Source organism: Agelaius phoeniceus, chromosome 3, assembly GCF_051311805.1.
Source record: "Agelaius phoeniceus isolate bAgePho1 chromosome 3, bAgePho1.hap1, whole genome shotgun sequence".
Classification (NCBI taxonomy): domain Eukaryota; kingdom Metazoa; phylum Chordata; class Aves; order Passeriformes; family Icteridae; genus Agelaius; species Agelaius phoeniceus.
This window is the reverse complement of record NC_135267.1, coordinates 14,746,602-14,764,025: the sequence shown is the minus strand read 5'-3', so window position 1 is coordinate 14,764,025 and position 17,424 is coordinate 14,746,602. Positions and strand designations below refer to the sequence as shown.

General features: G+C 41.8%; 1 protein-coding gene across 7 annotated transcripts in view; it reads right to left on the bottom strand.

Annotated features, from left to right (window-relative positions):
* The window catches only part of BACH2 (BACH transcriptional regulator 2), a 188,123-nt gene that overhangs the window by 40,459 nt on the left and 130,240 nt on the right, over positions 1 to 17,424 (bottom strand). For all 7 annotated transcript variants that reach the window (XM_077174756.1, XM_077174759.1, XM_054630335.2 and 4 more), the window contains one exon: positions 9,226 to 9,480. In XM_077174756.1, coding sequence (XP_077030871.1) covers positions 9,226 to 9,468 — 243 coding nt within the window. In that variant the 5' untranslated portion in view covers positions 9,469 to 9,480. The remainder of the gene's footprint in view (positions 1 to 9,225; positions 9,481 to 17,424) is intronic.

The following is a 17,424-nucleotide window of genomic DNA, read 5'->3' as shown; positions in this document are numbered from 1 at the left end:
TCACCTCCACGTGAGGTAATGTGAACCAGAGCATTTAGAGAGAGGCAAACATTGCTGAGTGGTTCACACAAGGTGATTTAATCATCACTGACCCGATGCACAGACCTGTGTTGTAATTCCCATCTGATGCATCAACTTCCACTCCAGCATGTGCAGAGAGGTGATGACAGTATTTTATCTGGTCACAAGAGACCTCAGAAATCTACTGCTGAAGGTTTTATATTGCCATTATTTAACTTCAGAGCTGATACCTCTCAATTCCAGCTGTTTGGTGACACCTTGTTTATATCTTAGTGTTACTGAAAGTTTTAGTATTGCAGTTTTCTGCCATTCTCAGTTCAGCTATGGTTATTTTGACTGTGGAGCCCCAGAAAGGAGCAGGGTACCATTTAACTTCCAAGTCAACTTTCTCCACAATGTCTTTTAAAGGCTTCTAATTAAAAAACAAACAAACAAACAAACCAAACAAACAAAAAACCTACTTCTGCATGCAGGGAAATAGACACAGTTAAATGCACTTTGATGCCATCAACTCTTAGAAGGTCAGATTAAGCAAAAAGAGAGACAGAAAGGTTGATTAGCAAATCTGATCTATCTTCTTTTAGGATGTTGAACTGCACTGAACTACACCAGTACTGAGCCCCAAATTTCTTAAAGGGGTGTCCGAATTTTGTTGCTCTCAAAGGCCATTTGCCTTACAGTTATGAAACAATGTGCAGTCATACATATATCATTGAAGAGTTTGTTGCTAAAAACCCATGCCAAATTTTTCAGTTCATTTTAATCTGGCTTCAAAACAACTGCCAGTGGCTTCTCTTGATATCTTTCCCCAGTAACTTACAACATGCTTCCTAGAGAGATGCCTGATACTTTCTTTTCATTTAAGTCTTTAAACAGCCACACAAACCTCCTCTCAAGTGCCTTCAGAGAAATTAAAACTCACTTTTTTAAACAAACCAAGCCTGAGCTAGATCTGTAGTTTGACCAGCTACAGCTGCTTCTATTTATTTATTTTATTAAAGTAAATAAAGTACCCAAGGACAAAGCTTTTAGTAGTGTTAGACTGCACTGGGACTCAGAGGTGTTTGCTGAATGTCTCTTGTCAAAATGGGACAGATGAAAATTCATTACAGCACAAAAATCCTGGAATAAACCAGCCATTTTGCTCTTCAGAGCTTCCATCAAATTTAACAGAGTGTTTGTGTCTACTTCTTCCTCTAAAAAAATCCAACCCTGCAAAACTCACAAAAAAATCTCATTCCCAAATCCTAGTATGATTCCATTGCCTTCTGCTCACCTTAAACCCATACTTCACTTCCAAATTGAACCATACTTCCTAGGCTTAATGTTTGCTGACTGCTGCAATGCATCATTTGAATACATAGCATATTCCACCCCATAACATGCTCAATTTCATTAGTAGCTGAGAAAAACAGTCAGTCTGGCAATATTCCAGGGAATCCTTGTCAGAAAGTGCTGCATGAGGATTAAAATCTTATTTTTTGGGGGTCTTGGGAACAAAACTTGGTACTGTAATCAGAAAGTACCTTACAGGTTGTGGTGTCTGATGTTGTGAAGCTGAAGACAGGTGTCTTCACTGGACCTTACCTATCTGTCTAGTCAAATGCCCAGCCTGTATTTCTGGACTCTAAAGGAGCAGATACCTGGTTTGAGGTCTTTAATGAAATTGAAAGGGGTTTTTAGATAAGAGAGAAAGCAAAGGTAAGAGAATATTAAGTGGAGGGGGTGGAGAGGGAGAAATCTTTCAGTCTGCAGGGCCAGAGTGCTCAGAGCTGAGGCACAGTCATGGCTCAGCCATCTCATTTTCATTCATATATATTTGAACACAGCAAGCAAAAACAAAAAACCCAAACAAACAAACAAAACAACCCACCTCCTGTTATGCATTCTTATTGCTTCTTCTCGTGCCCTTAACGTAGGACTTACTATTCAAGCTTTTACATTTTAGACCATGTTTGTTATATTTGACCAAGAAAGTTTCCACACTGCAAACTGCCTTTTCACTATCAAGTGCAATCACAGTCAATCAGCCCAACTGATAGTATAGGGATAAAATGCTTCTAAAATCATGGAATATTCAGGGGAGTTAGAAAGGAAGGATAGGCCTGGTAGGCCCAGAGAAAATGTTGAGGTAGGCCATGGGAAAATGTTAGGTTGCACTTGTATAATCATTTAATGACTATGATAAATGATATGATTGTTAGATGTGATGATTGTTTGGTAACTGGGTATAATTATTGTTTAATCATAACAAGAATCATGAGAAACAATGTTGGGGGGTTTGATGGAAATTACCATCAAAAAAATCCATGCTTGGATGAAATCAATGTATACAATAGAACAATATAAGTTTAATAATTTATATGTAGTTATATAACTATAAGGGTATAAAAACATGTTCATCCTGAACCCATGTCGGAGTCAGATTTGGCATCCAGAGCTCTCAATAAAAGCACCTGCCTGTAATTATTCCATTATTAAGTTTTCCTGAACACTAACACAACTGAACAGTAATGGCAGGTAGGATTCTAACAGGGGGAAAAAAATTGAGTGCAGTTATTGCAATGGTGAATTTTGTTGTGCGCATTCATCTCCCGATCCCCTTCCACAGTAGACTTTTTCATATGCCTACTGGAATACATAAATAAATTGTACAGCTACTGCCGAAGGGAGGGAAAGGAGCAATTGCAAGATTTTCTCTACTTAACATGCATGTATACATGACTTCTGTTTTGCTTTTTGAAGCCTAAGCTCTCACCACAACATAGATGTATTTTGCTTTCCTCCACCTGAGAAGATCAGAGAATGTTATGAATAGCAAGACAGCCCTCATCAGAAAATAATGGAAGTTACACTATGCAGAATGAAAAGTATGTGGCTAGTTTCTTCATCACACTTGAGGCATGAAAAATCAAGCAGTGCTGGAAGCTTTTGCAGTGATACATGGATGGAATTTCATATCACATCTTGAAGATCTCATTTCTGTTTTATTGCTCACCTGCTAGAAACAAAGTACATCGTTTGCACCTTGTATGTGCTACATAAGCAACACACATAAAACATCAGCCAATTCTGTCTCATAGTTTCTCCTGAATTAGAGTCCTGTCATGTCAGACTTCAAAGAGTACCCAAATGCTCAGTTTTACTCTCAGTACAGAGCTGCAGCCTCCAGCCATCCCTCTGTGCGGTCACTGTCAGCACTGTGGGGCAGCATGAAAAATAACACATTCCCTGGGAGGAATTTAACAAACCAAAGACCCAACCTTCTATCCATATGAACTGATTAAAGTGGCATTACTGAGGTAAGGTTGAAGCATAAGTGAGTTTGAAGCCTGATGGAGATAACCCTTTTCCACCACAAAAAGCTCTGCAGATGAAGGGAATAATGGCTTTCAGGTTCTTCCCACCTCCTGAGCCAAAGCAGAAATAATTTTGGCCAGTGCTGCAATCTGTGAGGAACATCAATGGCCAATACAGTCACATAAAGAGAAAGCCGCATTACTGCTTTCTATTCTCTAAGAGCTAACCTTAGCTACTCCTAATATCTCCAGGGTGCCAACGAAAAAGGGTCTTTTGTTGTTCCCTACTGTGTTAAACATCCTTCCAGCTGGGAAATAAACTTCTTGCCCTCTTGCTCCTCTCTTCCACATTTATCACCTCTTTCACTCTATGCTCCTGTGCAGAGAACTCCCGGCTCAGTCCCAACACTCTTCAAAGATATTATATTTATACATACAAAGAATACAAAGAAAGGAAAAAGACAAAGTAAGAGAACACTGCTAATTTCTAGAGAGATAAAAAGGAATAGTAAGTGCCTTTAGCCAGCAGGGTATTTAATAGTTGACCTCCTGCATCCTGCCTTTGATTTTCTCCTCATCACAATCATCTCTCGTTGGCTGATTCCCAGCATTTTTCCCTCAGGCTGGCAGGTTGGCATGGATGGTTAGCAGCTGCCAGTATTTCTCCTCCCTGTCAGCTACGAGCCATGCTAATGTTAGCTGCCTGGCTCAGTCCCACCCAGAGTGCTGCTGCCTGCCTTTGCCTTCCAACACACTCTGCTTTTGCCAGCCTTGAATCCCAAATCTGAGGTCCTGTCCTGCCTCTCTCCCTGCAAAGCCTAATCCACTGTGTGAGGGAGTTAACAAAGAAGCAGATGACAAATTTCACAGGACTAGATCCTGTGGGGAAAAGGCAGGTTTTGCACCAATGAAGGAGAGAGAATGTGGAGGAATTCAGGAATTTACATCTATTTTGAACATCATTCTCTTAACAGCAAAGGAAAGAGCTGTGTGGACAAATCCCACAACCTCATCCTAACAGAGATGCTACTTCCTTTTGCACCTTGGAAGACTTGGACACCACAGATAGCTCAGTTTAATCCTTTTGTAAGAAAACATTCCCAGCAGACAGCTCATTGCACTAAAAAAGGTCACCACTCTGAAACAGACTCAAGAAATTTGAGGGCTACAGGTAAAACTAACCAACCTACTGGGGAAGCAAGTTTCTAAAAGAACACAAAGGCTGGTATCAGACCAGTGCTAAAGAAAGCTTGGCCTGCTGCTTCAGAAAACCTTTGCTTAGGCTTTTTTTCCTTCATCTGAGAGGAAGACATTTGGTGCTCTCATGGATGGTGAAAATTTCTTTCAAGCGTAATTTCCCAAATCAATAAAATGCAAGCAACGTTGAGAATATTTCTAACCTGTAGGAATCAAATGCCACTGGGGACTTTTACTTGTTGCTGTTTCTACTTCTGTCTTTTCACCATTTAACTGCACCCGCAGCTTGCAGAAGTGAATTCGGTGTTTGCACAGAAGACTCTCCCTTATCCAGTGCCCAGCTTCCACCCTGCCCATCCAGACTTGCTGTGCACTTCCATTAGCAGAGTTAGGCAGGTAATAATAGCAGATAAAAAGCCCATTTGATGAAGCACTGGCTCCTTCTCAAGTAAAGTTGAGTACCACTACAGCATGAATGACTCAATCATCTACTCGAGAGCTATTACTTGCAGTGATGAAGCAATGTTAATTGGATAAAGGCCTGCTGCCAGCTAATATTGGCATGACCTACAATACCCCTGGCTGACAGCCGTGTCTCTCTCCATCACACCTTTTTTTGTAATCTGGATGGGAAGTGGAAACCATTAAAAAAACCTTGTAAGTGCCATTTAACTTCTTATCATAAATTAAAAACTTAATTAAGTGCCTTGTTAGAGGAAGGAAGACCAGTTTTTGTGATTAAATAAAACAAAACAACAGTTAGGGGTATGGAGTGAATAACCAACTTTACAGCTTCAAACTCAGTTCTTTGAAAGTACTAATTCTGGGTTGCTTTTAACAGCACCTGCTAGAGGAAAACTGCATTAATTGCTGAAAAACACCCTGGGTAAAAGCAGGCAAGGTTCCAGTTGTTTGGCAAAACTGAAAATGAAGAAAAAAGCATAGAAGTTAAGAGCTAATGGGGCCCTCTTTTATTAGCTGTAGGCAGCTGAAAAACTCCATTTCTCTAACTTGCTCTGAGGGCTGATAATTCACACACCATAGCCACATCTGAGCTCTTGCTATTATGCAGCTGTTCTGGGCAGCTTGTCTACACACTGAAATATGTTGCCTTAACAAAAGGTGTGGTACAAAATCAAATTACCAAGGCCAGCACAAAAGGATTTATGGAAACTCTTCAATCAGTGCAGAATTAGCTCCATACTGACTTTGTTTAAGTTGATTAAGGAAAGGTTTGAACTGAGGCCTGTTAAGACATGCTTGAACTAACCTGAAATGTCTAACACAAGGTTTTGCAGCGGTTTAAAACCCTCTAAATCCAACTAGCCCAATTCTGTGTGTGCACAATGTCTCCCTACTGAAATGACTGGTGTATTGTAAAGACTGCTCTTGCTTGTAACTGGATATAAACAAGAAATAATGTGAAAAACATCTGTTCCCTGTTTAGCTAGACAACAGTTAACAATGTCTGGATGCCAGATTAACAAAATGACCCCAACATGCTATGAAGTAAAAAAAGTCTGCAGTTTAGACTTCAGAGGCAGATTTACTGCTTTGAATAATCAGAAGTAAGTTCTTTTCTTTGATGTTAAGCTTCCTCACACCAACATAACATGAATGTAAAAGCTTTATATATAAAGCTTTATCCAGCTCCAACATCAAACCTTTGACAAATAATAGCAACAACAATGTCCTTTCTCCACAACGTACTTCAGCAGTTTTCAAACTATGCTCAGATTTAAAATACAGTGTTTGTGTGGCTGACTTAAAAATAGCTCTGTAAATTTATGAACAATTGTTTCCTTTGGAGAAGTTCTGAACAGTGAAGACTACATTTAAAAATTCTTTTCAGTATCTGTTTTTCTATATTATACACCAACATAAATTGTCTCTAAGCATAAAAAAGTAGTTGTTCAGGATATTCACATTCAGCTTTTGTTTGAAATTTTTCCACTGGAGGAATAACCCCCTTCATGATATAATAAGTCAGTTTTCCCAGATACCTTAAGAAATAACTCACTGCTGCTGGAGTTCTGCAGACCACAGACTGAAAACAGTAGCCTTGGGAAGCGTCCTTAGCTTGTGAACCAAAGATGACCCTGCTAACTTCTTTAAATGCCATATAACTAAGATGGTGTTTCCTCTGCCTTATCAGCTTTTAAAAAGGAGGAGTGTTTCAGTTCCTCTTGCAGGGAGCTCTGATGCTGTTGGAGGCGCTTCCCGTGTCTCTGCACAGGCACCTGCCAAAGCGCCCAGCGCTGTGAAGCTGAGCAACACCAGAAGCAGGGATGTGCATCTTAACCAAGGAGTAACTGAGAAATAGTGAGGTGCATCAGGCTGCTCTCCTTATCCCAAGTGACTAGCTTTTGTGAGGAAATGATTTAGCTGACCACCTCACACACAGCTATTTCAGAAAAGTAGCCATAAGAAAACTAAGATTCAATGAGTTTAATAGCAATTAATTTGCATGTGGAAAATAAAATATTTGTACAAATAAACATTGGTAACTGTCATTATCTCTTTTAATAGGCCAAGAGAGTTCTTTTCCAGGATGAGAAAGTAAAAGCCCTTGTGCTCTAGTAGCTCTTTTGCTACTAATAGAAGCATGTAGCAAAGTAGCAGTGTTTGCCTTGGGTAAGGCATGACAATTTCAAAGTTCTTGGAAAAATCTTAAGAACTAGGTTCACTACTTCTGCAACTCCACGAGCTTCACTGGAGCCATAAGAACAGCCACTGTAAACCTAAGTCACAAAAATGTTTTGATCTTTCATTGAGATACATTCTAAAACGTAAAGCTCTAATACTTCATTTATTTGAAGAGGATTCACTTAAATAGAAATGATTTATGGTTGAACTGGAGGATTTTTTTTCTTAGCATCTCATATAAAACACATAGAAAGACAAACCTTTGTATTTTAAATCTTTAGTGTCATATTAACATAGGACTGGGTGACCAAGTGCAAGCACATCATGACCCCTCCACTGGCCTGCAGCTCAGCATCTCACTGCTGCTGGCATTAGAAATCTTCTAATTTCCAATCTACTTTTACTGACAGCCGGTTGAAACCAATCAATGCTTGAGCCAATAGTGTCTTTTGGCATTAGAGAGAAATTCCTCCTCTCGGCTGTTTCAGCTCCTCTGCCTAACTGGATGTGCTGCAGCACATCTCAGTTGTCACACCAGCACTATGAGCCTGCCATGGTCCTTTCTTCTCCTCCTTTAGGCCAGGCTCATTCTTCTGAACATCTCAGTCACTCTTCTACGTGCTTATTTGAATGTCATTACTTTTCTTTATGTAACAGGATCTGAATTATACACAGAGGTTTCACTAAGACTTCATAGAAGAGCACTGCAATTTCACACTTCTGTACCCTTGGGCATGTTTTGTCACTTCTCTGCTCCTACCCTTACTTTGTGGCAAGAAAGCCATGCAACTGACTGAGACTTGATTCTTCCACTGGAAATTATTAGTGGACACTGCAGAATCAAAGTGTGCATCCTAGCAGGTCCTCTAAACTCCTATGCAAAATGTCTGGGTTGAATGTCTTCATGAGTAATACTCAGTGTCAGGACTCATGAAGTCACAGCCAGTGACCTACTTCTAATGCTCTCCAGCTTGTGCTGTGACAACATTACAACGCTGCTGAAGTCTCTGGAGAACTAAACCAGAGGGGGAAAAATGATGTGTGACATTTTGGGACCTGTTATCGTTTAAAAACACACCATGCCTCCTCAAGGGCGTTAAGCAAAAGATGGTGAAAAACCATCTGTATGCCAGAGCACCTTCCCACTGAGCGACTGCTATGCAGTACAATGTCCTGGGTAGATTGTCACCCTCCTCATGCCACCCTTCCCAGCTGGAGACACTGGGCAGGCAGTGCCAAGGCAGCAGAGATGCTGCCATCAGGCATGCACCTCCCCTCTGTGGGCAGCAAAGCCACCAGCGTGCCCTACGGTAGCTGTGCTGTCACAGCTCTACGGCTGTGAGGAAATTACAGTGGGGGTGGAAGCCAGCCACTGAGATTCTGTGATAAAATAAAGTAAACTTTCCAGTGAGGTATGTGTTTTCTACGTCCCTGGGTTTCCTGCTGTGGGAGCTACGCTGCATGACAAAACCTCTGCTTTCTGACAGACTGAGTTCATGGTTTCTTGGGGGAAAACATGGTTAAATCCCAAACTCTTTATGAGGGGAGCTGTGAGGAAGCCAGACTGAATGAGGACCAGGAAAGGGGAAAGAAGTGGAATAAAGATATGAGCTGCCAGAGAGGGGTGGACAGCAATGAAACTCCCAACAACATGACAGCTCAAATGATTTTTCAACAATAACCTGCCATGTAGCTGTCACATCACTCCTTTCAAATTTCCTGTCTAGAAGAGCAGAGGAATATAAGGGTCCTAATACTACCCCGAACGAGGCTACGTAATGAAATGTTTGGGTGCAATTCCTCCAGCAGCAGTGACAAAGGCGAGCTGAAGCATCCTAAAGCTTCTCCTCCATCGTAAGGCTGGCATGGTGTGAACAAGTCCATCCTTCAGTGATTTGCAACCCAGCCAAACATGAAAAGCACATCCTGAGCCGTGCTGGGGCAGCCACTGACACCTGTGCCCCCCTCCCTTTGGGCACCCCAGCAGACCACAGAGGTTTTCCTCCCCAGGAGGGAGGAAGGGGCACCCTGTTACGCTGGGGGCATGGTGACAATACCGTACCTCTTCCGGCAGGCTGACCACCAGGTCATTTTCCGTCTGCCCAACCAAGGCCTGCAAGAAGTACTCGCTGCAGGCAGCCAGCACAGCCCGGTGGGCGCGGAACTCCTTCCCCTCCACGATCAGCGTCACGTCACAGAGAATGTCCTGCTTCCGCTGGTCATTTAAGCAGAGGAGAATATTGGTACAGTGCACCGTTGACTCATACACATACATGGGGGAGTCAGTCTTCTCATCCACAGACATGCCGTTCACACCCTGCAGGGCACAAGGGAGAAGAAAGCACAAACAAGGTGGTGAGGAGCAGCACGGTCCCTGGGTGAGTACACTATGGGGAGATTCAGCCCAATATCTGGATACCTCAAGACCACAGCCAAGCAGCCCGTTAATGCTTAAATCCAAGAAAGTTCCTAGGGAAAGACACCATGACTGATACTGGTTTGATGACACTGGATTTCACCCTGTCATGCTTGGATTACCTACTTGCCCCACCAGCTTCCCCCCTCAAAACCAAAATAGGGTTTAGATAGATTGAAAGGTGCTTTTCTTCAACCACCTACTATGCATCTCCAATTTCCAGTTTAGTAATGGCAATAACATGGGGACATTGGAAATTTTAGAAGATTTTAGAAAAAAAAAAGCTAGAGTAATTGTTGGGTTTTCTAATGGTAAAAAAATGGGCTTTGTGCTTGCTTCTGATATTTTCAGATCAAAGGGAAAAACCCCTCAAACCCCTAGGTCTGCTCTCCAGCAGACAGGCAGCACTACAGTCACACTGAAGACCTCAGCTCAAGAAAAAGTCAAGGTGGAACTCTACCTGACAAAGACAAGCCACTGACTACAGCAACTTACTTTCTCAATCAGAATTTTAAGCCTTAAGAGGGAGAGAAAGATATTTAGCAGCTCCAGAAGCAATCTGTTTCCATGCATGGCTAAAGCAACATGCCTTCATCAGTGGCTTAATGCCATTTACAGAAGAGTAGATCTTCCCGAATTCCAGACCCACAGACCCAAAAAATCCCTTCACCTGAATGGATGTGCAGCCCCAGGCAGCCCATGGGTGCTGAGGCTACTCCTGCTGAGGCTCTTCTGACTGAAGAGCAGAGGTTGGAATGATGTCAGACACCCATTACACACCCATTGCTACTGTCTGAGTCAGGGAAATTCTCTGCCTGATGTTCTGCAGTTCCTGACACATGTAGAACTGGCAAAGCCTCTGAACATGGAGACTGGATTTGCAGTGGTGATGGTGGAGGGAAACAGCTCCCCCCAGTATCCCACACTGCATGAACGCCCTTTGCACTTGATACACTGAAGTAATTAATTTACTAAAAACATCTTCCCCAGCATTAGACCAAATCCTTTTTGCATTATTTTCCCATTTCAATTTCTCTGAGTAGGAAGGTGTAAAAGCCTGTTACTGAACAGACTATATATCCCAAACCAAACCCACTTGTTTTCAGGCTTACATGGGGAAAAGGATTATTGGTATGTATTACTCTTCCTACTGCTGAAGGGAGAGCTGTGCAAGTGCACAAACCTGCAGCATTTTAAAGGAATTATTTTTCCTTATTGAGAACACCAACTGCCTTCTGAGAGGTAAAATTCAGAGGCATCAAAGGCTAAGGGTAAGATGATGGTATTTTGGTAGAGTACTGCTGCACTGTAAATACCTGACTACTGTACCAAGTAAAAGCAAAAGTCCTCCTCTGCTACTTTTTAATGTGGATTGTTGCAGCATTCTCCTCTGCTAGTGCAATACACAGGCACATCACTAGACACAACATGACTTCAAACTATTTCTCTTGCTGTGAGTTCAAACTAGGTTACCATTTTCCTACAGTGCCATTTGAAAGACACTAATCATCTAGACAAGAATGGATAAGAGGACACACTTGTTACTTATATTGACTAAACTTCTCAATGGTGTTCATCTTCCCACCTTTTTATGAGTATTTTTAAGCCAGTGGCTATGATGACTCTATACAGGATAGGTATTTTTTCCAACAGAGCAAAACTGTAATATTACTGGAAGTCTTAATGGAATGCTTACAGATTCTCTTTTACTGGCATTTTCAATCTTTATGCTGACTCATGCTACATTTTTGAGCACTCAGCTGAAATGCTTACATGAACAGAAAAAAACCCACAACCAACGGACACAGATTAGCTCTTCAACAACTTAGCACGTAGAGAGAAGATACATAGCTGCTAATTGATCTGCGTGCAGGCAGGGGAGGGAGACACTTTGGGGGGGAGTGAGTTATACCAGCTGGATTTCTTAACTAGAAATTAAAAAAAAATAAAATTCTCTGTATAAATTGAGACTAATGAGAAGAATTGACAGCAATCATGCTATTAGCACTCCAGCAAGGTAAAAGAGAAAATGACACTTAGCTCATCTCACTCAGAGCTTTCTGTATAACTAAACTCTGATGCTAACGATAGCACTATAATGATGTTCTAAGTGGTCACTCTTGCGTGCTATGAAATGAAAGAGTTTACAAGAAGAATCTAGTGGGAAAACCTGAGAGTTGCAAATGACAATGCAAAGGGGAAAGCAGTAAGTTTTTTTCCCCCCTTTATTTTCCAGGCATGTCTTATGCCTGTAATATCTCAGATGATGAAAAAAAGGACAAGAAACCCGACACCTGGCAGATAATGAACAGCACATCAATTATATTTTCAGTGCTTTAGAAAAAACCCACCAAACCCCAGCTAGCCTGAAATTGCAATCCTCTCTTACAGTAATAGTGCAATTTGTATGAATCAAACCCTGAATTACTTAGTTACTAATTAGTAATTTCTCACTTTTTAACTACAGCTCTCATCAAGTGTATTTTTAAAAAAAAATTGCTGCATGTGCTGTGAAGTGCTGAAAATACCATGGTGTATTTCCCCACTGGTAAGCAAGCCTGTCTCCTCTGCTAGGAAACCTGAGTGGTGCAGTCCTGAGACGCTGGGGCTGTAAATGGCACCTGTGCTCCCAGGAAGGACCTGCACCCCGCTGCTCACATCATCATACTTTCCCAAGGCTACTGCTGTGACTCCAGAGGCTTCCTGAAGGTGAATCCATGCCATTCACCTTCCCACAGCCACTGAGAATCCACATGGATGCCCTGTCTGGCAGCTGTGACCTCAGCCTTCCACAGACTTCCCCTGACCGTGCCCCTGACCGCTCTAGGAAGCACCCAGAGCCCTGCATTGCGCACAGGGAAACTGGGGCTGGGCTACGGCTCAGGACCATTCATCAGCTTTTCATTTCAACACCAGTGATTTACAGTTTTTCCTTTTCCACGGTCTGCCATTGACCACATGACCTCCAGACGTGAGGTGTTTCCTCTCCAAGAGGGCTTTATCCTGCAGAAAAGGTGCAAGATGGTGAAACCCTCCACTGGGAAGTATATTGTTCATTTTCACAGGGAAAGGGTTTAGAGGGCAAAGAGAAAAGGTCACTGTAGGACTTTGGCATGTAGTAGCATGAAAATTAGAAGAATTCAACTCTTTTTTTTCCTCTATCCTTGGAATAAAAAGACCCAGGGATCTGGTATTATCTCTGAACTCTGAGGCAAGCTGGGCTGCAAGCCTTTTACACAGTGTTAATTCAAACTGCATCATTTTTTGCTGAATTCAGTATTATGCTGAGTTTGCAGAACCTTATTCATGGAAATCATTGCTACACACTTCGTATTTCTTCAAACTGAAAAGGGAATGTCTTAGCAAGCCTTTCTCTGGCTCAAAAGAACATGCTGTGCATTTGTTTGCATATAGGTCACCATGCTGCCAGAAAAAGCCTCTATGAAACAAAAGTTTCCAGAAACTGGCATGAACTATTGTGGGCAAGGAAAGCACCATTGAAACCGAGCCAAAAAAGTTGCTGGTAAAGGCCAGCCACTGCAGTGAAGTGAAATGAAAGGTTGCTTACAAGTTCCTTCCATGGTGATGGGTGGAAGATCCCACCAAACCCTTCAGCATGGAGGAAGCATACAAAACCTTTTAGGAGACTAAAAATGTTGCTCATGGAACATCCAAATCACTCTGGTTTGCAGCACATTGTCTGTACTGGCTGGCGCTCATCCAAAACTCTCCAGGAACTCATAAACACTTTGACTGAGCTGCTACCAAAAATACATTACCTATCACAAAAAAACAGCTCCTGCCTCACAAGACTGGAGCACAGGCAATGTGGTGTCTGTTTTTAAAGAGAAACAGGAGGGGACAGAAAATCTTATCAAGACACACCAGAAAGTCCTGTATCAGAACTGGGACAATTATGTGAAAAGGTAAATCTCTATCATGGCAGAGCTACAGAACACTTAACCAGGCAAATTATCATCGTGACAAAGCAGCATGGCTTCTGCAAGGGGAAGTCATGTCTCTGATGGGCTCTATTAGAATTCCTGAAGTGTGTCAAATTAGCAGTGAGGAACACTGGTACATGTAATTAGTGTTGACTTTCAGAAATTCTTTGACAAAACCTTTAGAAATGGCTGTTAGAGAAACTCAGTTGCCATAAGCCGAGAAGTTGCATCAGACTGGAAATCACTTAGGATAAACTGTATTCCATAGAGGAGGAATGCAGGGACAATTTTCAGCATGTTAGCAGTGAAATTTCTTCAGAAACTGGCTCACATCTGGCTGTGGTCATGCTGCTCAACGTGCCCAAGCTTCTCTGCTCTCTGGAGCTACAGCAAGGTTGGGCACACTTAATTCTAGGATGGCAGACTGCCTGGATGTACATACAGGGTCCCAACAGCAGCCTGACACTCCCCCTGCAAGGTCCATGACATGATCGAGCCAGACTCAGAACAATTTGAAACAACAGAGGTTTAGACTGAACAAGGAAAAACTGAGGAACAAGTTACCTGGAGACGTTGTGATACCTGACCATTGAAATAAATCAAAATAGTACCCCATCATCATAGCAGGATGGTTGTTTAGTTTTTCCTTGAGAGATTTCACATATGCAATAAAGCATATGTACAACTGACCACTGCTGAACGTTACTGGGCAAAGAATTCACTCCATATGTAAAAGGATTAATTACTCCTAATAAAAATATCTAGAACCACATTACTGAGAGTACAAGTTTACATGGGATGAATATTTACATGATGCAGCATGTATATTCCACTGTCCAATTTCCACAGACAATATTCCACTGTCCAACAACAAATGTCCTTGTATTATCCATCCTTTCTGACCTACTAACCACTGTAAAACCCAAATCTACTGCTTCCTAGACCTTTGCATCCCGTGTCCCCAGCTGTGGGAGACAGCAATGGATATGCTGCCTGGTGCTCCCCTTTCTCAAACAGGAACTGAAGCTGTGTGGGACCAAGTTGTTGAAGGCAAGCAGCAGAGAACATCTGTCCAAAGATTACATGTGATGGGTGTCACTGACACCAGGAACTCCCACAACCCAGTGGCTCCAGCAGAGCAGCTGGCTTAGGACATGAGAAGCAACACAATGCTAAATTCAACTAATAAAAAGGTGTATAAACTGCAGCAGCAGCATCTTTGTAGCCTGTCTGTGGCAAACCACCAGCAAGGATGGGGGAAAAGAGGGACCTAAAGGCATCGTCTCATCCTCCTCCTTGTACCCTAAGCAATGTAAACAGGACATTTATAACAGAGCACAGAGGACTCCCAACAACTTCTCTCAAAGGTCTAAAAAGGTTTATCAGTTTCTCCTCATTATGCCTGCAATGCTACATTTTAATACAGAAGCCAACAGACAACACTGTGATTCCTCATTTAGGAATTGCAGTACCTGAGCTGGTGTAAAATGAACCACAGGTTTTTTGTGGAAGCATAAGCTGGAGATCCCATTTTATGTCCTGCTATGCAAGGCAACTCCCAACTTTCTCCTTATTGTGTTAAGAGAGGATCAATACTGAACTGAGAGTATTTTTAGTTCCAGTTCACATTCTCTCAATCAGCTCCACTAACAGCAGAAGAATCTAAGGAACAGTTTCAAGTGGCCAGCTTGAACACATCTAAATCTCTTTGGTCAGCAGTAGCTGGAGTCTGCATTACAGATTTGCACATAAATGTCTCACAGTATTTCTGTTCAATGAGATTCAGGCAGAGAATGTGAAAAAATGCTCTTTTGTTCTGACATTTTCTATTGTTTTTTTCCCTCCTAACAATTTAGCAAAAGGTACTCAGAAAAAAATGAGGAGAATGATCATAAAGTAATGAAAAAAAGTTGAGAGCAGCTTGTACTTCTGACAATTGGCAGCAGAAGCACATCAGACTTGACAGTTTTTAGGGATAAACATGCACTGTTTTTAAGTGGCAAGTGGGAGGAAAATAATTTTCCAGGCTTCCTTCCCCATCTCCTAATATTTTTTCTATGAAAAGACTAGTTCTGTGTAATCAACACTTTGTTTTTAAAGAAAGTTATCAATAACTGACACTTCAGAGCTCCTAAAATGACCATGCTTATAATTGGTTATTACGATCTCTCAATTGTAGCTATAACAACAAAGGATATGATTATATTGTCACTGCTTTCCTTTAAAAAGAAACTATTGAAAGGCCTAATGATTAATTCACCATTTTTGAGAGCTCATTGTAATGACAGCAGACTATATACAAAGGTCTCTTCAGTGAGCCCATTATTCAATTAATAAATGCTGAATACTGAGCAGTCATAGTCATATGAAACTCCCAAGAATTGTGTGAATTTTTAACCAATTAATTATCAATTACAACATCATAAAACACCAGCACAAAAATAGAAACAACGAAATTTAATTATAGATTATTCTTCTTAGTTGCCGCAAATACTACACAAGACTGATTTTGATTAATAATTCATACAGCAATAAAGTATCAGGAAAGATAATTATACTGTGCCACAATTCTCACACTGATTTCTGTAATTACAGATTACAACAGTGTTAGCAATTTAAAAAGGTTAGGGAGCAGTAGTAATTTGCTATGTCATCCTTAGCAATATTAATGTCTTCTTCTCTGAGCACCCCAGATAATTGAAAATAGACTTGCGGGCCGCCAGGCTACATGGACTTCCTCCTGCCAAACATACTGTGGGTGCCAGGGCCATTAGCAAGATTGTCTTAAGAGATGAACTTTTCACAGTGATCAAGTAGCTTCTGCTGTAAAGCAGAATGTACATGGACAACTGGAAAAGACACTGCAGAACATTCCTGGCCAGCAGCTGCAGACGTGCTGCTCCCGAGAGTGATGGCTGGTGCTCCTGACCATAGTGCCTTGGAGAAGGACCTTCACTGGACTGTGAGCGAGAAGGGGGACAGCTAAGAGAAACCCAGGGAGAATTAATTTAAGAATGGGCCTTCGAGACAGGCAGGTCTGGCTGGGCACACAGCAGGGCCCTGCAGATGTTTGCTAATGTCTCCTAAAGGCAAGAATTCCTGTTGCCAAGGAGGCTGCATGGCTCCAACACATTGAGCGTCCACAGCCCAGGGAGCAGCAAGTGGTTCAAGGAACAGCAAGTGGTTCAAGGAACACAAACTGGTCCCCCATGGGTTACACCACAGGCAGTGGGCAGAAGAATCAGTGCCTGAGCTGGCTGCAGGGCTGGGCCATGAGCCCCATTTCTCTACGGTAAGCTTCACATGGATTTCAAATGGAAATGAGAATACTGGATACACCTTCCTTAGCTAAACTGACAGGGATAGGGATGTATCCTGCAGACTGTGGAATGGCTGTTTCTGAACAGCTCATTTATCATCACAGTACAGAGGCTTTGATGTTGAAATTAAGTCCCACTGCAAAGTCACTCACTGTTTTTCTTATACTGGACTTAGACCCTACAGCACAACTGGATAGATACTGCGAAAAAAAAAAAAAAAACCAAAAAAAACCTACCAAAAAACCCCTAAAAAAGCAAAAAAAAAAACCCAAAAGAGGGACTCTGATCCTGCAGACCTTTAAACAGAATTGCTGAATATAACTTTAATCTGTGGAATTTTTATTCACAATGGTTTTGCTATTGGTAGAATGAACACACGAGCAAAACTGTACCACAGCTTCATGTCTACACTGAATTTTTTTTTCTTTTAAAGTACTGTCAGGATGCCTGTAGTCTCTGTGATGAATGTTTATTTAAACCCCAGGTGTCTAGTCTAAAGAAATTGTGCTTCAGGTTGTTCAGAGATTGGTACCATAAGGAGTCAGGGATTCCCAGTGGAGGTTGCTTTGAGGAGTCCAAAC